The following is a 24,029-nucleotide window of genomic DNA, read 5'->3' as shown; positions in this document are numbered from 1 at the left end:
GGATATTTAAGGGGACAAAAAACAGAGAACCTGCTAAATTGCATTCTGCAGCCAGTCTAATAGTGAAGAGGACAGCCAGGGGTTATGAGATATAGTATAAATAAACAAGATAAGAGAAACACAAGGTAAAGTGCAAAGCCTTTGTAAAGGGAAAAAGAAGAAAGTTGGGAGACCTTGCCTGGGCCAAAGGTATTTAATTTGTGGACGATCGGGTCCTTCCCCTAAATTGATCCATTATTGAATTGTCAAATCTACCTGTTGTCCTATAATCAATAGCCTTGGTTTCTTACTGTCACAAATGAAAGCTGAATGCAAGCTGGGAAATCGCTACAATTGCTTGGAATTTTAAGTTTAAAAGTCTAAACAAAATCAGTCTGTTGATTTATCCACATTTTCCACCAGGCTGCCCAGGACAACGTGTAAGTTAATTTACCTATTGGTCTTTTCCATTGTGCCCTTCTTCAGGATATAGCCCAGAATGCCTCATGTGGCCATAACAGGCCAAGAGATCTGGAGGGTTGGCATCAGTAACAGTTGTAGTTTAATAAACTATGACATTTTTGAACAATATGCCAATGAAAGCTGCCTGCCACCTATTGTTTTCCCATCTCAGAAAAGCAATCCTGATTACCAAGGATAGTTTGGGTTGTTATTATACATTATAAGTAGAAAGGATTAGGTTTGGAACTGTCTTCTTAAATCCTTCCATTTTGTCCCAATACTTTTATAACCAATAGAAAAGCTCAAGGGAAAACGAATGCAAAGGGTGGGGGGCAGGACTAAGAATTCAAAGATTTCAAGGATAAAAGTTTGGGGGTTGGGTCCCTGTATTAGCCTAAGAGGGCTTTCTTGGTAGCTCAGCTGTTAAACAATCTGCCTGCAATGTAGTAGACCCTGGTTCAATTCCTGAGTTGGGAAGATCCCCTGAAGAAGGGCATGGCAACCCACTCCAGTATTCTTTCCTGGAGAATCCCCATGGACAGGGGATCCTGGTCGGCTAAAGTCCATAGTGTTGTACAGAGTCGGACACAACTGAGCAACTAAGCATAGCACAGCATATTATCCTAAGAGCAAAGCCTAGCTGAGTTCTGACTTAAAGCAAATCTGAAAGGGGTAGTGGAAGAAGGTAGTTATACTATTATTTATATTCTCATGATAAAAAAAAATACTTGAGCAGCTATGTCTATTTCCTTCTTTATACACACACACACACACACACACACACACACACACACATTTATATACATATGTGTATATGTAGTTATATGTAGTACTGAGTCAGCCAAAGAGTTCATTTGGATTTTTGTAACGTCTTATGGGAAAATCCAAATGAACTTTTTGGCCAAGCCAATAGCTATAGATGCATTTTATGCATGTATATATATATGTTTGTGTGTGTGTATTCATTAAGGATACATTTATCACTCTGTAATCCAACCAGCACAGCAGTTAAACCCCTCACCTGCTGTGATGTAATAGAAATAAACCTTTTCTTTTAAAAACTTTTTATGAAATATTTTTAATCATTTAATCTATTATCATCAATATCTGTATGTTTGACGGCTAAATTGGAGTGTTAATTACCATGTGTTAATTTACTCTCTCCCTATATATATATATATATAATTTCACATCCACAATTTCTTTTTTTCATCTTTCCTGTTGTCTCCTTGTTATTTTCTATAAGGATTGCTTCTGGCTGTTAAGTTCACAAGTTAGTCTATAAATTATGTACTATTTAGATGAAATTTAAATTAAATTAAAATTTAATAGCTGGAGATGGGCATTATACCTTTGGACATCAGGGCTTTGCAGTGGGGGAAAGGGAGATGCATCTTCATTTGGAGGAGGGATGGAAAGTATAGAGCTTTGTTGTATAAAAAGTTAAATATGTGTAGGAGGATGGATATGGATATTAAGTAGCCAAAGAGTGGGCTCTCAAGTTAAAATACACCCTTCTATAGCTTCCATACTCTCTTTGACTCTGCAAAGCACATTTCTCCTTTGCTAGTTGGCTCCCTGTGAGATTTTGCTGACGGGGATCTAGATAGAGTCTATGAATCTGGAGGAGAGACAAGGGAAGTGGTCCTTCCTTTTTACTTGCTAATCCCATAGGCAGTGACCCTAACAACTGCTCTTTACCCTGGCAGTTGGTTCCAGTTTCCAGTTTTTTCAGCATTTCCAAAACCATTTTTTTCTATTCACCCATGATAACTATATTATGTTACTGCCTTAGAGAGTCCTGTGTGTGTGTGGGGGGGGGGGGTGCTCACTCAGTCATGTCCAACTCTTTACAAACCCGTGGACTGTACTCTGCCAGGCCCCTAGGTCTGTAGAATTTTCCAGGCAAGGATACTGGAGTGGGTTGCCATTTTCTTCTCCAAGGGATCTTCCCAACCCAGGGATCGAACCTGTGTCTCCTATGTATCCTGCATTGGTAAGCAGGTTTTTTTTTTTTTTTTTTTTTAACCACTGAGCCACCTCAGAAGCCCTTAATGGAGAACACTTTAGCACCTCAGACTGAGATACAGGATTTTTTTTTTATTTTTATTCTTTCCTTGTTCTTAACTTATCAAGTAATAGAACTGTAATCAAGTGAGCTCTAGTCTGTTTCTTATACTATAAATGATGCAATTATAATGTCTTTTTTTTATAACCTACAAGAATGTTGTAAGCATTAACTAGAAAATATCTGTGAACCTTCTCAGATATGGAAAATAATTTTGAGCTAAGATGCAATATGGGTAAAAGAAATCATTTTCCATTTTAAATCTTTGGGAAAATAGACAGGCACCAATCCAGATAAATGACTAATAAACTGAAAATCAGTCAAATAATAATACAGCAGCAACAGCAGGGAAATGTGTTTTTTTCTTCCCAAATAATTTTTTAAAGCAAAAAAAAAAAAAAAAAACAAATTAAACCTCACTTAAATTGAATAGCCAAGGATGATTTCAGTGTAAGATGTTGAACACCAAATGCTTGGGGACGGCTGCTCTTCAGGCTTTCCCTTTATCTTTCTTCTTTTGTGGGAGAGGGAGCCATTGGGCATGGGGTGAGTCTTGTTTATGCAGTAAAGCAATGGAACCGAGGCAAAATCCTGAGTACCCAAGTTCTCACAGAATCTCTGTTCAAATTCAATTTCAACATACCCTCAAGAATTGTATTTGGGTGATGGACTGAGCAAAAGCACAAATTAAATACTATGTTAGAAGACAGAATCCAAGCAAAACAAAAAGAAGTGTGAAGTCTCTCTCTCTCTCTCTCTCTCTCTCTCTCTCTTTTTTTTTTTGTGAAGTCTCTTGACATCCATAAACAGCAATTAGAAGGCGGCACTGTCGGGCCAAGGTCGGAATCCCAAGGCGAAATGGCTCTAACAAGGAAATCTACAGTCTGCTTTGACTTACTAAATGGTCAAAAATTATAAAGGAATCCACTTTTCAGTCTTGGTAATTTCAGTAAGAATCCTCTTTTGAATATTTTTCAAATGACCCATTTAAATATTGTAGCACATTTGTGTATATAAATAAAAAAGGAAAAGTGATCATGTAAAACCAGGCCCACTTATATTCAGGGTACTATTGGCAGCAGCTCTTGCATTCTGAGAAGTTGGGGGTTTTGAGTTGTTGCTTCTTGATCACTAAGTAATCATATATATATATATTTGATTATATTGATTATAATCATATATATATATATACTAGGTAGAAAAGACAGTTGTCATTACATTTCACTCGGTTCCACTTGAGAAGTCAACTCCCTACCCCATCTACATAATGTTCACATTGCTGAAACTAACATGAGCTTGTCTTCCTTTTTCTGTCTCCCTGCTTGAAGCTTTCATGTTCTGGACACCATTGAAAAAATTCTATTTTGATATCCTCTTCAATTTTGTTTCTTTTGGTTATATTGGTTATTTCAATTTCTGGCCCTTCCAAATGATTTACTTTCTTATTTTATACAACATTTCCTGTTAATATCCTTTCCAAATATGCCTGGCACATGGTAAATTTTGACTCTGTATTCTGGAGGAATACCAAAGTTTTGGACTGTGTCATCTCCAGAAGGACATACAAGTTGTTGACCTTGCCATTTGGTGGAAGACAATGTTCTGATTCTCTTAATTTCCTTGAATATGTGCCATGGAAGCCTATCATGACTGCCTTGAACTATAGTATTTCACAGTGTTTAATAAAAACAAGAAACTTGGTAAAGTTTAAAAATATGCCTTCAGTGGTTCAAGGGCATTTCTATTCAATACATCTTAGAATACTATTTATTATAACATAGTCTCATCTGCCTTATTGCTAAACTAAAAGAAACTGGAGGACACCTTTAACCTTGCTATTCAAAGCCTCATGTATAATAGATATTCAATAAAGGCTTAAAAAGAGCTGAACTTGATGGTCAAGCAGATTATGTGCAGCCTGGCTATCTTGACTAAAAGTCATATTTTCTTGAATTTATAGTTCTTGGAGTCTGAAAGGAAAGGCAGTTTTTTATTCTTAGGACAGCTAGAGACAAACATGCTCATTTGTTTTCAGTATACATTTTGACTCATTCAATGTGAAGCTACCAAATCAACAGTTGGGATGGAGATGGAATGAGGGAGTGATCCAGGTTAGTTTTAATTTGAGAGAGTTTATGTGCATGTGGTATAAGATGCAATGCGTCTTTCGAGGAAGGCTGAGGATTAAGCTTATATTTTTCCAGAAAAAAACTCTGAGTGCAAATGTGCTTAATACAGAATTTATAGTTAGTGGGCAAGAAGGGAAAGTGCTTGGTTAGGAAAAGTAATTACTTGAAATAGGTAATGATTTGAATGAGGGAAAAATCTACTTGAGAGTTATGTGTAATTTATGTATCATATGCAACCTATTTTAAAATGTCATTTGTTTCTCTTTAACGCATTCCTCCCCTCTAGGCCACTCTGTTCTTGCCATTAGTCTTAATAAATGATAAAAGCAGACTCTCTAATGAATTAGATATACTTTACATAATAATATTTAATAATGAGCTGAAAACATATTCCAAAATGCTTACTTTTTGAGTTAACATCCATTTAATCACCCAGTTCTTATAGTTTCCAGTGTTTATCAAATTCTACTTCTTTTATAGCAAAAGAACCAACCTCTGTTAGAAATTTCTTTTATAAAATCCTACAACTTTTTACAAACACTTATTAACAGAATAGAAGTTCTTGTCAGTATATTTAATTTTAAGTTTAAATGTTAGTGTTAACTCAGAGATATTCAACCTATGTTACAGGTCTTTGGCTTTCCAAGACATAACTGGCCAATTGATCAACATAAGTCCAATCATTCACCAAATTTTAAACTGAAAAATGGCATTTTCTCTACTCTGACCAGCAAAGTTCTCTTTAAGGGTACATGGAAGGGTAGGAATGGATGATCAAGGTCCCACACAGGGATGCCCTACCATTTGTCACATAGGACAGATTCTCAAGGAGAAAATCAGGGTGGCTATCAATGAGACCCTTCTCCCATCAAGGCTCAAAAAACTCACAGCTCCTGAAACACAGGCAGAGAAATGAGAGGAGTCGTCATTATATGGTCCATTTGTAATTTTTTCACATTGCCCTGAGTGCTTGGATCCTATAGTTTTGGTTCTCTGGATATTCTTTCATCCATAAAGATAATAAAAATGAAACTTTATAGAATAGCTCCAACTATAACTAGAAGTAAAATGCCCAGCAAATTCTACTCTCTGAAAAATACATTTGTTAGAGGTCATACCTTGAACACTTTTTACGTTAGAATATTTTTACATAGGAAGCTACAAATAAAATCCAGATAGAGTTCATTTCTAGCAATGAATTTTCTAAGCAAAGTCAATTAATAGCAGCTTAGATGCATGCACTGAGCTACTGTACTAAACACTGTATCTGTCGGAATAGTTACTGGATGACTGAGATTGAATTAATTACATAATTTATCACACTAAGATGACCTTAGATATAATTGCATCACATCTTGTCAGATCTGACTTTCTTTTCTCTAAAAACAACATATGCCACTCTTATGACAAAATAATCATGTGGATAGAAGAATGTTAGTTTTTCAAGTCATTAAGTTTCTAAAAATACATGTTTTCTATAGACAAAATGATAAAATTAGTGCACTTTAACTTTTTTTTTGCACATGTTACAAAGTATGCTACAAATAACACTGTACAAATAGCAACTGTATAAACTTTGGCTCCTTTTCCCCTTTTTCTTTCTGTTTTTCTCAAACAGATATTCAGTGAATAAATATTTATGCCCAAATAAATATTCAGGCTTCAGGATGAAAATATTTTTAATATTCTCTCCAGGGTCATAATGAAGAACTTTGTTGAAATAATATTTCCCACTTCTTGTGGGTCTAGAGTGCAGAAGACGAGATTCTAGACTAAGCAAGCAAGACTCATAAAATAAAGACGGTGTTTATAACACACCACTCTATAGAAGTTGTCGAAATTGATGTTTAAAAACTAACAATAGATGAGATTAGAAAAGAACAGTAACTAAAGGATACCAGGAAGTATACGCACTCACGGATTTATTTTTGAATATTGGTTTCTAGCTTTTGAAATAATTTTTGAAAAGCAAAACAGACAAATGATAGTACCCTTCTATTCATCATCCTTAGATGAGTAGGAAACGAATATACAGTTTGCAGTCTTTTCTTTTTATATATGCAGAAGTTTATGCTACTTATGAATAGAAGGGAATAATGATTCTCTGTGTCAGAAAGGTACCATTTTAGGTGTTTTGTAACATTATCATAGCTAGTCCTTATAAAACCCAGAGCGATGGAGTTTGTCATAACCATTTTACACAGAAGACAATGAATTCTCAGAAAAGTTAACTTCCCTAAATCGTAGAACTACTATCTAGTAAAGCAAGAATTTCACCCCAAGCCCAGCAGGTTCCAAATTTCACGTTCTTTAAAATCCTGATAGGTTTCATTTTATGTTTCTTTCACATTGACAGAACAGTAAAGATTTCAAAAATTCTGTAATTAATTTCTTAGGTGATTCACTAAAGCTTCAACCCACGGGGTTGGTTGAATACACCTCATCACCGGGTGTATTCAAGCAATGAGTGTTCATCTGATGAAGATTTCAGCTTTGACTGGGAGTGGTTGAACTGTAAGGATTTTAAGGTCCCTTTAAACCATGAGACCCTGTAGTTAACAACAATCCTATGCACATAAAAGATAAAGCAGAAATTCTCTGTGATGACAAATTTTCCTATACCATGATCCCTGGCATGTGACTGAGGACAGTTTTCTCATGTAGACCTTCCGTGGATAGACATTACTCAATTTGAGTCAGACTGGGGAAACAGAAGCTCCAGTCTTGAACTGAAAAAAGGTAGTCAATCAGATACTTGACACTGGCTTACACAGATGTTCTGCTTTCCTCTGACTCACCCTTTGAGCCTCAGAAAAGGATACATTTTATTTTTGATGTAGTAATTGGGGTACAGTCACACCATCACTCATCTCTTCCTATTATGTCTTTTCTGCCTTGTTTTATGCCCCTGAGTGCGACCCACATTTATAATTATCCAGAAGGAATCTTGAAAATAAGAGGAGGTGCTGAAACAAGATCAATTTTGAAGGACGATTTTAAGTTTAAAAAGAATAAGGATACTAAAGAAAAAGAATACTCATAAATGTATTGTGGGAAAATTGTAAACAGTTTTGCAAAATTAAAAAAAAAAAAGTTTTGCTAGCTAGGGACAGTATTCTAGTTGCCCAGATAGAACTGAGCATGTAAAAATGGAAGGATTCTCATCAACTTTCTGTCTTTCTGACAAAGCTTTGTTTGGTGTTATGGAAGTTGTACAGCCCATGGGAGTAATTCTCAGAGAAGATTGTTTGTCTATTAACTTTCTATTTCTTGTTTCATGATCTTTATTATCTCTAGTTGTCTGAGGGCAGTAGAGCTTGTTTCTGGACCCTAATCTTTGCCAGTGAGTGAGAAAGATGAGATATCTTTAAGTTAGAAAATAAACAGAACAGCTGCTCATATATCAGCATCTGTGACTTAGAAAAATTATATTCTACAGAATATAGGCAGTCCTAGGGAGCCAAATGAACAGGTACTCATTAGAAATCCATATTATGAAAACCCTTCAAAATAGCATACTCTTTTTTGTTACTACTCCAGAAAAAAAAAAAAAAAGTGACATCATATGAAAGATCAGCCAGTGCCTAGAGTACTCAGACATTAATATAGTAACAGCCGACACACTAGGTTTTCAAAAAACAAAACAAAACATAGGTTACCAGCTGTAACATAAAGAGGTAGCCTGGGCAAAAATGGAAGGTCAGGTTAATCTAGTCTAATCTGTTAGTCAATTAATCTCACCTATTCCACAGACTTGGATTATTGTGATGTTGAATGGTTTGCCTTGGAAACAAATCAAGATTATTCTGTTGCTTTTGAGATTACACCCAAGTACTGCATTTTGAACTCTTTTGTTGACTATGAGGGCCGTTACATTTCTTCTAAGGGATTCTTGTAGTAGATATAATGGTCATCTGAATTTAGTTCACCCATTCCCATACATTTTAGTTCACTGATTTCCTAAAATGTTGATGTTCACTCTTGCTATCTCCTGTTCGACCATATCCAATTTACCTTGATTCATGGACCTAACATTCCAGGGTCCTACACAGTATTGTTCTTCACAGCATGAGACTTTACTTTCACCACCAGACAAATCCACAACTGAATATCATTTCCACTTTGGCCCAACTTCTTCATTCTTTCTGGAGCTATTTCTCTGCTCTTCCCCAGTAGCATATTGGACACCTACTGACCTGGGGGGCTCATCATCCGATATCATATCCTTTTGCCTTTTCCTACTGTTCATGGGGCTCTTAGGGCAAGAATACTGAAGTGGTTTGACACTCCCTTCTCCAGTGGGCCACATTTTGTCAGAACTCTCTACCATGACACAACCATCTTGTGTGGCCCTACACATCATGGCTCATAGTTTCATTGACTTATGCAAGGCTGTGATCCATGTGACCATTTTGGTTAACTTTCTGTGATTGTGGCTCTCATTCTGGAGGCTGTGGGATTATAGTTCTTGCTTCTTCTGTCTGCCCATGATGGATGAAGATAAGAGGCTTCTGTAAGCTTCCTGATGAGAAGGACTGGCTGTGGAGAAAACTGAGTCTTGTTCTGGTGGGCAGAGCCTTGCTCAGTGAATCTTTAATCCAATTTTCTTCTTATGGATGAGACTGTACTCACTCCTTGTTAGTTGTTTGACCTGACTGAGGTGGCCTGGTACAAAAGGACTTAAACTCTCAGGACTGTTGCTGCCAGTGCCCCTGTCCCCATGGAAAGCTACTGCCAACCCACTCTTCTGCAGAGACCCACAAATACTCACAGGCAGATCTGGCTCAGTGTCTCATGGGGTCACTACTCCTTTCCCCTGGGTCCTGGTGCACACAAGGCTTTGTTTGTGCCCTCCAAGAGTCTCTGTTTCTGCCAGTCCTGTGGAAGTTCTGTAATCAAATCCCACTGTCCTTCAAAGTCTGATTGTCAGGGGATTTCCAGTCCCTTTATCAGATCCCCAGGTTGGGAAGTCTGACATGGAGACTAGAACCTTCACAACAGTACAAGAACTTCTTTGGTAATACACTTGCACTCATTTCACATGGTAGCAAGGTAATGCTCAAAGTCCTTCAAGCTCGGCTTCAACAGAATGTGAATCAAGAACTTACAGATGTTCAAGCCGGATTTAGAAAAGGCAGAGGGACCAGAGATAAACTGCCAATATCCAATGGACCATAGAAAAAGTAAGGGAATTCCAGAAAAACATCTATTTCTGCTTCACTGACTATGCTAAAGCCTTCAACTGTGTGGATCACAACAAACTGTGGAAAATTCTTCAAGAGATGGGAATAACAGACCACCTTACCTGTCTCCAGAGAAACCTGTATGCAGGTCAAGAAACAACAATTAGAACTGGACATAGAACAATGGACTGGTTCAAAATTAGGAAGGGATTGCCTCAAGGCTGTATATTGTCACCCTGCTTATTTAACTTATATGCAGAGTACATCATGTGAAATGTTGGACTGGATGAAGCAGAAGCTGGAATCAAGATTGCCGGGATTCAGGATGGGGGCACACATGTGTACCAGTGGCTGATTCATGTCAATGTATAGCAAAAACCATCACGACGTTGTAAAGTAATTATCCTCCAATTAAAATTAATTAGTTAATTAGAAAATGAAGATTTAAAATAAATATTGCTGGAAGAAATATCAACAACCTCAGATATGCAGATAATTCCACTCTAATGGCAGAAAGTGAAGAAGAACTAAAGAGCCTCTTGATGAGGATGAAAGAGGAGAGTGAAAAAGCTGGCTTAAACTCAACATTCAAAAAACTAAGATCATGACATCAGGTCCCATCACCTCATGGCAAATAGATGGGGGAAAAAGTGGAAAGTGTGACTGATTTTATTTTCTTGGGTTCCAAAATCACTGCTGATTGTGACTGCAGCCATAAAATTAAGACACTGGCTCCTAGGAAATTATGACCAACCTGGACAGCATATTAAAAAGAAGAGACATCACATTGCTGATAAAGATCCATATAGTCAAAGCTATGGTTTTCCAGTTATGTACAAATGTGAGAATAGGACCATAGAGAAGGTTGAGCACCTAAGAATTGATGCTTTTGAATCGCGTTGCTGGAGAAGACTGATGAGAGTTCCTTGGACAGCGAGGAGATCAGACCAGTCAATCCTAAAGGAAATCAACCTTGAATATTCATTGGAAGGACTGATGATAAAGCTGAAGCTCCAATACTGTGGCCACCTGATGTGAAGGGTTGACTCATTGGAAAAGCCCTTGATGTTGGAAAGATTGAAGGCAGGAGGAGAAGGGGTAACAGAGGATGAGATGGTTGGATGGCATCACTGACTCAATGGACAAGAGTCTGAGCAATCTCAAGGAGGTAGCAAAAGACAGGGAAGCCTGATGTGCTGTAGTCCATGGGATTGCAAAGAGTTGGACTCAACTTAGTGACTGAATAATAACACCTCTTCCAAGTAACTCTGTGCCCTGCCAGGTAAGAGTTCTTTTATCTTTAATGGTGGAAGAAACATAGGGATGAACACTACTGCTTTCCCTGGCTCCATTGGACAGCAGCAAAGGCAATTGTGTCTAATAAGGAACCATTTAGACACCATCATAGGTTCAGAATCAACTCATGTATGAAAGTTGAAAGAGCAGAATGGATGAAACAAGCCCATGTTTGGCAAATGGTAAAATCAGCTGATTAAAGAGACCCCTTCATGTGCAACTGATGTCAATTGTTTCTCATGTCATTTATTGGTTTATTCTAGTGTCAAGTATTAATTATTTGATACTTGCAAACATTTACCCAAGTGTTTATCTCTGGGGAACAATAATTAAGCTTTCAAAATTAAAAGTGTTTTCATCCCTCTGTGGACAAGGGAGTGTGAAGTATCAGGAAGATCTCAAAGACCTGGAGTCAAATCTTGACTGTCATTTACTAATGTGTGACCTAGGGCAAATTAACTTCCATGAACCTCATTTTTTAAAGAAGAATAATCTTCTCTGTAATACCATTCAGAGAACGAAATGAAATAACATTTGTAGGCAACATGGCTTAGAAGAGGGACTCAGTAGCAGCTACTGTGGTATGGATTAGGTTATGATTTGAAAGCTTCCTTTCAGCTCCAAAATTCTATAAAATTTGAAAAGTTGCACAAGTAGTACAAGATTTCTCAAAGCATATGTGATCCAAAAGGAAAAAAAAAAGGTTTTCATTGTCAAATAAGTTTGAGAAATGCTACATGCTCTATCCCTTTTCCTTTGTAAGTCAGAATTAATTTTTGACATGGAATTTGCTGAGAAACTCTAAAGTTTCAAAAATGTTTAGCTTGATAGAATCAAGAGTCTTCTGAACTTAGCTGATTACAGAAATCTTACTTCTCAGTTTATTAACATCCTTTAATAGAACTTTCTAGAACCAGACATGGAAAACTGGCTCAAAATTAGGAAAGGAGTACCACAAGGCTGTATATTTTCACCCTGCTTATTTAACTTACATACAGAGTATATCATGCAAAATGCCAGGCTGGATGAATCACAAGCTGGACTCAAGATCGCGGGGAGAAACAGCAACAACCTCAGATATGCAGACAATACCACTCTAATGGCAGAAAGCAAAGAGGAACTAAAGAGCCTCTTGATGAAAGTAAAAGAGGAGAGTGAAAAAACTGGCTTAAAACTCAACATTCAAAAAATTAAGACCATGGCATCTAGTCCCATTATTTCATGGCAAATAGATGGGGCAATAATGGAAACAGTGATAGACTTTATTTTGGGCTCCAAAATCACTGCGGAGGGTGACTGAATCCATGAAATTAAAAGACGCTGGCTCCTTGGAAGGAAAGCTATGACAAACCTAGACAGCCTATTAAAAAGCAGAGACATCACTTTGTCGACCAAACTCCATATAGTCAAAGCTTTGGCTTTCCAGTAGTCACACACAGATGTGAGAGCTGGATTATAAAGAAGGCGGAGCACGGAACAATTGATGCTTTTTAATTGTGGTGCTGGAGAGGACTACTGAGAGTCCCTTGGGCAGCAAGGAGATCAAACCAGTTAACCCTAAAGGAAATCAACCCTGAATATTCATTGGAAAGACTAATGCTGAAGCTGAAGCTCTAATACTTTGGCCACCTGATATGAAGAGCTGAGTCATTGGAAAAGACCCTGATGCTTGGAAAGATTGAAGGCAAAAGGAGAAGTGGGTGGCAGAGGATGAAATGGTTAGATAGTATCACTGATTCAGCGGACATGAATTTGAGTAAACTTGGGGAGATAGTGGAGAACAGAGGAGCCTGGGGTGTTGCAGTCCATGGGGTTGCAAATAGTCAGACAGGACCTAGTGACTAAACAAAAGAACTTTCTTAGATACTCAGAGAAATGTAAGTTCACCATTTTTTTCAACTGTCAGAATATAAATACACTTTTGAAATGAAAATACACCAAATGATCTATTGATGCCTGGATACCAAAATGAAGGTTTGTTTGATTTTAAATAGCAGCAAGACAAGGCAGAATAAATGAGGAAAACAATGAAATTGAAAGACTACTAACTAGGGCCAAGTTTTATTGGGGTTCTAATCATTTTTGGTTAGAAGCATTTGACTAAAATGCCTTTGAAATTAAGGATATCCAGGAGCTTGGTGAAATTTCTGGCACAGTTGTTTATTTGCCTTGAAGGAGGGAGACACGCTATGTCAGCACAGTCCTATGGTTCCAGTTATATGTTTTCAAAGCCAAGATTAAGTATGGTGCACATTTGGGAAAACTATGAGGTGATTACAAATCTGTCTCATATTTGCATTCATATATTTTGGGAAGAACATCAACTTTGTTTTTCTTTCCAATTGCCATAAATAGTACTGGAGTTTTCTTAACACTTTTATTTATTTATATATTTACTTCCTTTTTTAAGCTAGAAATTCCCCTTAGTTTACCATTGTCCTATATGGCTATCATATGTAGTTCTAGGAGACAGAAAAGAGACTGCAGGGCTAAAGGACTGGGCTTTTTAACTATTCTAAAAGCAAAAAAAAAAAAAAAAAAAAAAAGCAGAAGGCATGGAAGCTGTTACTTCTATATTATTCTTATGAGTATCCCCTTTATCATTTTTAAACAGCCAACTATTTTATATTAAAACATTCATTTTAGTAAGCTGGATATTAGTCACCCTTAAGTTCCTAGTACTATTATTGACTGTAATTTATTGATATTCTAGTTGTACTTGTTTTCAGACTTCTGTCTCCATACATATATGAAAAAGAACATTCCACAGCTATTGCAGTCAAATATAGTTGACTCTCAGAACAGTTTCTGAAGTTAAATAAAGATAGACATTTAAGTCATCTGATATTTACTGTCCAAATCTGGCCTTTCAGCTATCACAGGACTTGGAATGTGCATATTTTCAGGTAAAATTCTTTGCTCATTCTATTGAATCTTGTTAACATTTATAGTAAAGGACAAACAATTCCCCCATCCTGATAAAATATATTGTAGCTTCCTGAATCCTTTGCATCTAGAATAAAAGCCAACCTGTTTTGGTATACATTACCACTTTCAAATTGCATTATACAATATAATGTAAATGTGAGTTCTTAATTAGCAGGATCTATTTTGTTCAAATGTACAACAGTAGAGGGATTTTTCAACGTAGTGCAGCTTTTACCTATGGAGGAAACAAATTTCACCTTACTAAGAAGAGCTGTACAAGTGCATATATTGTTCTGGATGGATCCTTTATTGTTTTCTTAAGCCAGGCTATTTCATAACATATTTTACTACTGAATATAGTATATTTTACCTTTGCTGCCCACTCAATTTCTGCTTCCAGGTTGTTTTTAAAAGAGAAGAAGATGAAAAGTTTAAGGGCAATGGAGAGTGGGGGTGGAGAAAGGGTTCTTTATGAACGATACAATATATATCAGGTTCATAAAGAAATATGCCTTTACATCCATATCTGTTTAAATCTTCACTTTAACAGTGTATGTGCATCTGTGTATACAGGCCATGTCTAGCAAACATTTGCATGACTATATCACTAAGGCAGTATCCAAGAAATGACAAAAATGAAAAAAAATTGAAACATATATGAATAGATCTTACTGATAATACAGAAGGTAAGAGAGTATCCACAAATAATGTAATAAATTCTTTGCTCATCGGGTTTTTTGGTCTAGATTTGAGGCCTTTAAACATCAACCTATTATGGTAAATGTTTAACTGTAGGAGTTCAGGCAGACGGCCAAATTCTGGTTTCAAAGCTATTGCTAGTTTTAAAGAGTTTCTCATTTTTAAGCAAAAGCATTTCTGGGTACTGGTTATATCGTATTGGGGGTGGAGCTACTGCAATGTGAATAAGTGGACTAGGCAGAACCTGGGTCCTGAAGACCTGCAGTATTCCCTGAAAGGTCCTGGGGAGATACTTCCCATTTATAACTTAGCTCTATTTACCTAAAGCCAGTTTATTTCCACCGACACAAAGTAAAGAGAGAGTTGTTTTTCTTAGCCGAGGAACATCTACAAAAACTGCAAGGTTGGGGGAAGGGGAGAAAAACTACCGTCTTAGCCTTTACTGGTTAGGAAAGCCAGGTATTTGAAATACCGTCTCTCCCCCCAATGCCGCCCCCGCCCCCGCCCCCGCCCCCGCCCCACAGGTTCCAGTGCTTGCTTTCTAAGCTTATTAACTGAATTACCAATCTGCATGAAACTGGTTTACACGTTCGCCCGGCCTCAAGACAGCCCTAACCTCCTGTGGTAGCACCAACAAATGGGGCCTGGCCCGTACACACGCTGGGTTTGCAACCTCCGGATAGCTGAGATTAAATCCTAAAGCCTCTCTGGTATAGACATAACAATGACGGGGCTACTGAAGTGACTTTTCTTAGTCCATTTCATCTCCTTTTCTGTCTCCCCGAGGTATCCCAGAGGTCTCTTTCCCTTTTCTCTTACCAGACCCTTCCGCGCAGCCCCCAAACTCTAAACCTTGTCCCCCTTCCCTAAAGTCTCCCATTCACCGCCACCCTCCCCGAACCAAAGTCCCCTCCCGGTCACCACCAAAGCCCGGAGAAGTGGATTGCACACAATGCCTCCCTTATAGGGCTTGAGCTGGGAACTGGGCATGCTCAGTAGCCAAAGCAGTTTTTTTTTCTTTCTTCTTCTTCTTCTTTTGGTCGCAAGTGCGGCATCTCTCTTAGTCCCACACCTCTTTCCTCTCCCCTATCCCCTCTCCCCACCCCTTAATCTACCCCGCGTAACCCGTTCCACACCTAAGGTTCGCAGGGTTCTGAGGTGCGGAGAATTAGCGCGTCTCCTAAACCCACCAAACAGTCTCACTTTGGGCTAAAGCTTCACACTTTTGCCTTAAAGCCCCCAGCCCCTTACGCGCAGACAGGTAGGAGGAGTGAGAACACTACTGGCTCCCGGGAAACTGGTCCAGAGAAGGCTCCATCCAGGATCGCCCGCGACTGAAGAAGTATTCCCGGAGCTCTCTGTTCTGCAGGGTGACAATTAGCCAAAGGTACCGTACCCGGGATACAAAGCCCAAGTGCGATTGTTGCCTTTGAATGTCATTGTTGTTGACTCACCCCCCCCCCCCACCTCGATCCTGGAATGATTCAATTCCGCGTAGACTCGACGCCCCTATCTACCTCCCTTGATCCCCTGCCTTCCCCCAGGCTCTCCGCTGTTTCTTGGGCTTTGCCGGGGCTGTTGGTGGCTCGCTCAAAGGAACGCCCCGGTTGTGTGTGTGTGTGTGTGTGTGTGTGTGTGTGTGTGTGTGTGTGTGTGCGCCTAGGTTCTTAGGGGACTGGGGGAGGAGAAAGGACTGGAGTGTGCGTGTATGTGGTGAGGGGATGGAGGCTAACGCGCCCGCGTTAGGCGACTGGGGTCTCTACGCGTGAGGAAAGAAGGGGTCGCTCCTCCCTAGGGGGTGTTTTAGGAAAAAAAAAGAGGGGGCATGCCCGGAGGAAAGTGCGCTGTCTTTCCCGGCGTTGGGGTAGAAGAGGAATCAAGGGTGGGTGTCTGGGTGGGGGTTTGAGGGAGGCCTCGGCAATGCACGGGGGTCGAGGTGCTTCAGTGTCTGAAGGGAGGGCTGCGTGAGTGCCCGGGGGTTGGGAGGGGGGGCAGTGCGGGGGGCGGGGGCGAGGATTCGGCGCTTGTATGTGAAGGTGCAGCCGGTGTGCGAGGGGCTGGGTGCGCGCACGGTGTCTGTCTGGGTGCGCGCGTGCGCGCCGCTGCCCTCCTGCTCGCCTGCGAGGGTCGCTCGCTGTGTTTGACGGGCGAGCGGGCGCCGAGGAGCTCGAGCCCGGATCACGTAGAGACCATCGCGGAAACTGCAGCGCGGAACGCGGCGCGGCGGGTCCGGCGAGAGCCGCCGGGGTCCGGAGGTGGGTGAATTTCCAGCTTGGGGCTGCACAGACACGCGCTGCCTCTTTCCCCAGCTCGGCTCGGCAGCGCGCGCGCGCGCGCCAGTGTGTGTCTATGTGTGTGTGCGCGCGCGCGTGCATGTGGAGGGGGGCAGGTAGCTTCTTATTTTTAGTTTGGGTCGTGTTGGTTTGGAGCGAGCTGAGTGGCCAAAGTGGCCGTAGTGGCTACCTCCCCGCTCCCGCGCGCTCCCCGCTTGCCTGCCCACCGCGCGGTCGCAAGTCCCCGAGGGCCGAAAGAGTGCTGTGTCCTTAGCATCTTTGCCCCCCACACACACACCCCGCCCCCTGGGCGGCCGGGGCAACTGGGAAAGTGTCCTGGTCTACGGCGATGTGGGCTGTCGGGGCCGCTGAGCGGGGTTGGGCTTTGTTTTTTTCGACCCCCTCTCAGGCACTCTAGGCGGACCTGGATCTGGGGCTCCGGGGCAGTGGCCCGCGAGCCGATCGGAGATTGCTGGCACCCCACAAGACAGGGAATACGAGAGAAGCCGGTGGGTAACTCCAAAAACCCTGCAAAGCCGGGCAAGCGCTGGCAGCGCGACTTTGCAAGATGCCCAAATGTTGAGCTGATTTCTGGCTTGGTGACAGCAGCATTCTGTGGCTGGCCGGAGTGGGGGCTGGGGTAGGGGTGGGCGCGCGAGGGGGAGCCTGGGCCGCCGCTGTCGGCCAAGGAGCCACGGGGTCACTCTGCCTATGGCTAGCGGGCCAGTGACGCCCCGGTAGCTATCACCCTCGTGGCCCGAGCCGGCCACCTTTTCCCCCTCAACCACCGCACGCCCGGGTCTATTAGAGGCCGACGGAAACTCCGGCAGCTGCCCCCGGTGGGACGGGAGCGCGCGGAGAGATGTGTGCGCAGCGGGACTGAAGGCCCCCGCGACATCCCGAGCGGTCCCCGCCTCCGCTGCACGGCCCACGAGGCCGCCGCTCGAGCCCGGGACCCGGGAGGGGGCTGCGTGCCGGCCCTGGGCACCGAGATGCGGCAAAACATTGCGGTACGCGCCATCGCCGGCGGCCCCTCCAGCCGCGTCGCTGCCGGCCCGAGGTAGCGCACCCGGGGCGGTGTGGACCGCGTCTCTCCGCGGAGCTCCCCGCCCCCCACGCGCGCGCCCCAGGCAGGCAGGCGGAGGTTTCCCCGGCCAGTTCCCGGGGAGGCACCTCGGCCCACCCTCTCGGGTCGTCGGCCCCCTGCAGGCCTGGTCCCTCCGCGCGGAAGCGGAGCGCCAGGCGCGGCGCCCCGGTGGATGCCGGATTTGTGGTAAGGCTAGGTTTGTGCAGTCCTGGCCGGCCGTGGGAGCCGGGTGTCTTGCGGGCAGGGAGAGCGAGAGACGGAGAGGTGGATAAGGATACGGCCGCCCTTGTCACCCCGAGAGATGGCTTTTGGTACTCAGCTCGCACTTTGTGGATTTGCTTTTTCCTTTTTGCCTCCCTACCCCACCCCCCCCGCCCCGATTGTAAAATGTACAGGTTTTAGTGGTACCGTGTGAATATGAGGTTTCTTTCGCTTACATTCATTGCCCCTTCCGGCCCCCCTTTTTTTTGGAGGGGGGAGCTCCTTTCTCTTAGCTCATTTTCTTAATCTCTCCACTTCTCCGTGGTCTCTTGCCCTTTCGGTCCTTCTTCCCTTCTCTCCTTCGCGGCTCTACTCCCCTTCTCCCTTGCTTGATCCTCCAGCCGCCTGCGGCTTCTGTTTCACAGGAGCTGCGTTTGGGAACTTCTAGCTTGTCCTTGCGCTCCCCCGCCCAACCCCCCATTGCTACTTAAAGTACAAATTACAAGGAGGACAGCTCCTTATGCAATTTCAGATCTGTTGATGCTTGTTGTTCTTATGTTTTGCACTGAATTCAGGTGTTCAGGTTTTGGGTTTGGTTTGGTTGCTTTAGCATTTCTTTGGGGTTGGGGGGCTGTGCGGGGTGGGGGGTAGTAACAAGAAATGACTCTAAGGAAGCAGAGTAGCTGTTGAAAACCAGATCTGTAGGAAGGCCAAGAAAGCATGTGAGATTTTGGTTTTACAATGAAAGTTAGTTTGGATGATGTCATACTTTGAAATTATGACTTCTTTTTGCACTGCCAATTAAGCTATCACCGTGAACTGAGGAAATGCTCATCTATAAGGCAGCCAAGGAGCATCTCGGCAGTGCCGGCTGTATTCTGAACCAAACTACTCAAAATGCAAATCTTCGTGGGTCACAGCTAAGGGGTTGTCTACCTTGAGGCACGTTCGGTTTTGCCGCTCGCTGATTCCTCGCGGGCAAAATAAACAAAGGAATTTTTGTGTGTCACTTCTCTCTTTGTATCATTCTCCTCCTTGTGTGTCCCTGAGTAATTGATTTATTTAATTAATATTTGATGGTAACCATATTGAAATTCCGGCCAGCTTCCCATTTGAGATGGAGGAGGCTCACATGAGTAAAACTGCATCAGTAAAATGCACAGTGCTCGCTGTTCCTTTTAATCTTTTCCATGAAGCATCGCATATATTTGTACATGCATACAGTGTGGACGGAATTGGCAGCCACGGGTTAATTTGCTAAGCATAAAACTCCACTAAGTGATTCTTGGTTTGTTTGTAGACAGGGACAGGGGGTGGTAATATTTGGAGTGAGGTATTTGGGAACTGATGACTTTGAGGGCAGACATTGGCTGTGCTAAATGTATCTGGTGCTGCAGATAAAGCCTCCCAGGGACTGTAGTGTGTGAACCCCTCTTCCTCAGCAGTGGCAGGCTGTGGTCCAAGTGAAGGAGATCAGCATCTGAGCCAAGTGTCAGTCAGCCCTGGGTTCAGACGGCACACAGAGGAATGGGAGAAGGTCAGGAAGGCAGGAAAGCCAGTTCTGGGGGAGTGGGGAGGCTGTCTGGACATCAGGTAGGCAGTACAGGGGCAAGCAGGTTTCTTTCCTGCTTCTGGGACCCAAAGACAAAAAAGCTTTTTTTCCTCCCTTGTTTGGGAGATGACTGACAGGAAACTGGATACTGTTTATTCACCTGCTACTCAAAATTCGGCCATTTCCTACTTAGTTATTTTGCTAAACCCTCTCAGGGTCATCTGTGTGTGTGTGTGTGTGTGTGTGTGTGTGTGTGTGTTAAACACAGTGTAGAGCAGTGTACAGGAGTGAACTGATTCATGGCAATGTGCTTATCTCTGGGCTGAAGCTCAGGCACATATCTTTCCAGGGTTTCTTCCACCTTGATCTTTTGACCATTCCCTCTGCAACAACTCAGTATTCCCATTGCCATCCTTCATGGAACCCAAGGCCCTAATATCTCCTCTGTCTGGCTTCCTACCAAGCTGAAGCCTTGAGAGTAGACATTTACAGATAGAAATTCCTTCCTGGTACTAACAACTATGTGGTATAGTTGATGTTCTGGGATCAGTCATTAGAGTTACCAATAGAAGCTTGAGGTCTGAGTTCAAGGGTGGAATTTGATGGTCCAAGTTTTTTTTAAAAAAATGCTGTTTTCAGATTGTTCAGGTTAAACCATGATCAGCAATCTTTTTTTTTTCCTGTTGTTTGTTGTGTGTTCTGCACATGTAAAATTTGTATCAACTACAGGCACAGAAATAAAATGTATGGTATTTTTGGTGGTTCATGTTGGACTGAGTGAGAATTCTTGAAGTTTTGGGTGTCTTAAAAATACAAAGCTAATTATTATAGCCATGTGTTCACTGTGGTAGGGTTTAAGCACAAATTCTTTTTCAAGTAACGATCATTGAAAAAAATGTTTTCTTTTTATTTTTTAGATTATTTCTCTTTATTCAGAAGCATAAAGTTGTTTGCTGATTGCAAGAAGATGTTTCTTTGGCTCTTTCTGATTTTGTCAGCCCTGATTTCTTCGACAAATGCAGATTCTGACATATCGGTGGAAATTTGCAATGTGTGTTCCTGCGTGTCAGTTGAGAATGTGCTGTATGTCAACTGTGAGAAGGTTTCAGTCTACAGGCCAAATCAGCTGAAACCCCCTTGGTCCAATTTTTATCACCTCAATTTCCAAAACAATTTTTTAAATATCCTCTACCCAAACACATTCTTGAATTTTTCACATGCAGTGTCCTTGCAGCTGGGAAATAATAAACTGCAGAACGTTGAGGGAGGAGCCTTCCTTGGGCTCAGTGCATTAAAGCAGTTGCACTTGAACAACAATGAATTAAAGATTCTCCGAGCTGACACTTTCCTTGGCATTGAGAACTTGGAGTATCTCCAGGCTGACTACAATTTAATCAAGTATATTGAACGCGGAGCCTTCAATAAGCTCCACAAACTGAAAGTTCTCATTCTTAATGACAATCTGATTTCCTTCCTTCCTGATAATATTTTCCGATTCGCATCTTTGACTCATCTGGATATCCGAGGGAACAGAATCCAGAAGCTCCCCTATATCGGAGTTCTGGAACACATAGGCCGTGTGGTCGAATTGCAACTAGAAGATAACCCTTGGAACTGTAGTTGTGATCTGTTGCCTTTAAAAGCTTGGCTGGAGAATATGCCATATAACATTTACATAGGTGAAGCTATCTGTGAAACGCCCAGTGACTTATATGGAAGACTTTTAAAAGAAACCAACAAGCAAGAATTATGCCCCATGGGCACAGGCAGTGATTTTGATGTGCGAATCCTGCCTCCGTCTCAGCTGGAAAATGGCTATACCACCCCGAACGGTCACACCACCCAAACATCTTTACACAGGTTAGTGACCAAAGCACCAAAAACAACAAATCCATCCAAGATCTCTGGAATCGTGGCCGGCAAAGCCCTCTCTAACCGCAATCTCAGTCAGATCGTGTCTTACCAAACCAGGGTGCCTCCTCTTACACCTTGTCCGGCACCTTGCTTCTGCAAAACCCACCCTTCCGATCTGGGACTGAGCGTCAACTGCCAAGAGAAAAACATCCAGTCCATGTCAGAGCTGATACCGAAACCGTTAAATGCCAAGAAGTTGCATGTCAATGGCAACAGCATCAAAGACGTGGACACCTCCGATTTCAGCGAGTTCGAGGGACTGGATCTACTCCATTTAGGCAGCAATCAGATTACCGCAATCAAGGGGGACGTATTCCGCAACCTCACGAATTTACGCCGGCTTTATCTCAACGGCAATCAGATCGAGAGACTCTATCCCGAGATCTTTTCAGGCCTTCATAACCTGCAGTATTTATATTTGGAATACAACTTAATTAAGGAAATCTTAGCAGGCACCTTTGACTCAATGCCAAACTTGCAGCTGCTGTACTTAAACAATAATCTCTTAAAGAGCCTGCCTGTGTACATTTTCTCTGGAGCACCCCTCGCTAGACTGAACCTGAGGAACAACAAGTTTATGTATCTGCCTGTCAGTGGTGTCCTGGATCAGCTGCAGGCTCTTACTCAGATCGACCTGGAGGGCAACCCATGGGACTGCACTTGTGACTTGGTGGCATTAAAGCTGTGGCTGGAGAAGCTGAACGATGGGATTGTCATGAAAGAACTGAAGTGCGAGACACCTGTGCAGTTTGCCAACATCGAACTGAAGTCCCTCAAAAACGAAATCTTGTGTCCCAAGCTTTTAAACAAGCCATCGGCACCCTTCACGAGCCCTGCACCCGCCATTACTTTCACTACCCCGCTGGGGCCCATTCGAAGTCCTCCTGGTGGTCCAGTGCCTCTATCCATTTTGATCCTAAGCATCTTAGTGGTCCTCATCTTAACTGTGTTTGTTGCTTTTTGCCTTCTTGTTTTTGTGCTGAGACGAAACAAGAAACCCACAGTGAAGCACGAAGGCCTGGGGAACCCTGAGTGCGGTTCCATGCAGCTGCAGCTGAGAAAACATGACCACAAAACCAACAAAAAAGATGGCCTGGGCACGGAAGCGTTCATTCCGCAAACCATAGAACAGATGAGCAAGAGCCACACCTGCGGCCTGAAAGAATCTGAAACCGGGTTCATGTTTTCTGATCCTCCAGGCCAGAAAGTCATGATGAGAAATGTCACTGACAAGGAAAAAGATGTATTGCACGTGGATTCCAGGAAAAGACTAAGCACCATCGATGAGCTGGATGAATTATTCCCGAGCAGGGATTCCAATGTGTTTATTCAGAATTTTCTTGAAAGCAAAAAGGAGTACAATAGCATAGGCGTCAGTGGCTTCGAGATCCGCTATCCGGAGAAACAAGACAAAAAAAACAAGAAGTCACTGATAGGCGGCAACCACAGTAAAATTGTCGTGGAGCAAAGGAAGAGCAGCGAGTACTTTGAACTGAAGGCAAAACTCCAGAGTTCCCCTGACTACCTACAGGTCCTTGAAGAGCAGACAGCTTTGAACAAGATCTAGGTCATGCAATCTTACTTCCTACAGAGGACATTTATTTAATGATGAAAGTGCCTTTTGTTGACTTCTCACTTCCAAATACTATATTATCAATAGGCATAGAGACAGGTGTTTCCAAGGGTGTCTCATTAACTGTAGCTGCAAAGATGTGTCCCGTAGAAGAGAATTTCCTTAATAGATTTTACTACATAAAACCTATACTGTGGAGTCCTGTGGGGATACTGCAAACTCTATTGCCAAAGGGATGCTTTATATACATAATTTACTGAATTTAACCTCAAGAGGCAAATCTGTTTTGTACCCCAATGCAAAACCTTCGTCTCTTTGTGCTCTGTAAAACAAACTCAAGAAAACTGGTACCAGTGTTTGTACCTCAGCTGGGTCCTTCATCTTGCACGTCGATTCAGTTGGTGGAACTGGAATACTCCTTTTGATTTGTGGCATTGTAACAACTTTGTGTAAAGATTCTCTGAAAAGTTAAAAAAAAAAAAGCATGCCAAGAGAGAACATTCGACAGTATTTGTAAATCGGTAAACTTTATGGCCTGCATCTTGAAACCGCTGGATTTATAATGTTAAATTGTGCAAATATTTGTTTAAAATATACCATGCATTACATAACTATAAAGTAAATTTGAACACTTTAAGCATTACCTGTCTAGACATAAAACCTAAAAGAGAAAAAAAAAAATCAA

The 24,029-nt window shown here is 42.0% G+C and overlaps 1 protein-coding gene across 2 annotated transcripts; it reads left to right on the top strand.

Annotated features, from left to right (window-relative positions):
• The first annotated feature begins 16,063 nt into the window (after positions 1-16,063).
• SLITRK4 (SLIT and NTRK like family member 4) lies at positions 16,064-23,338 on the top strand. Of its 2 annotated transcripts, none has more exons than XM_061137932.1 (2): positions 16,064-16,131; positions 20,775-23,338. In XM_061137932.1, the coding sequence occupies exon 2, from the start codon at positions 20,825-20,827 to the stop codon at positions 23,336-23,338; it is 2,514 nt and encodes an 837-aa protein (XP_060993915.1). In that variant the 5' UTR covers positions 16,064-16,131; positions 20,775-20,824. The 2 variants fall into 2 exon arrangements, with proteins under 2 accessions (XP_060993915.1, XP_060993914.1); XM_061137931.1 differs by lacking the exon at positions 16,064-16,131 and adding an exon at positions 16,599-16,626.
• The last annotated feature ends 691 nt before the right edge of the window (positions 23,339-24,029 follow it).

The sequence above is a fragment of the Dama dama genome, chromosome X (genome assembly GCF_033118175.1).
Source record: "Dama dama isolate Ldn47 chromosome X, ASM3311817v1, whole genome shotgun sequence".
Lineage (NCBI taxonomy): Eukaryota > Metazoa > Chordata > Mammalia > Artiodactyla > Cervidae > Dama > Dama dama.
Note: the sequence above shows the minus strand (reverse complement) of the source record. Positions and strands in the feature narration are given on the sequence as shown.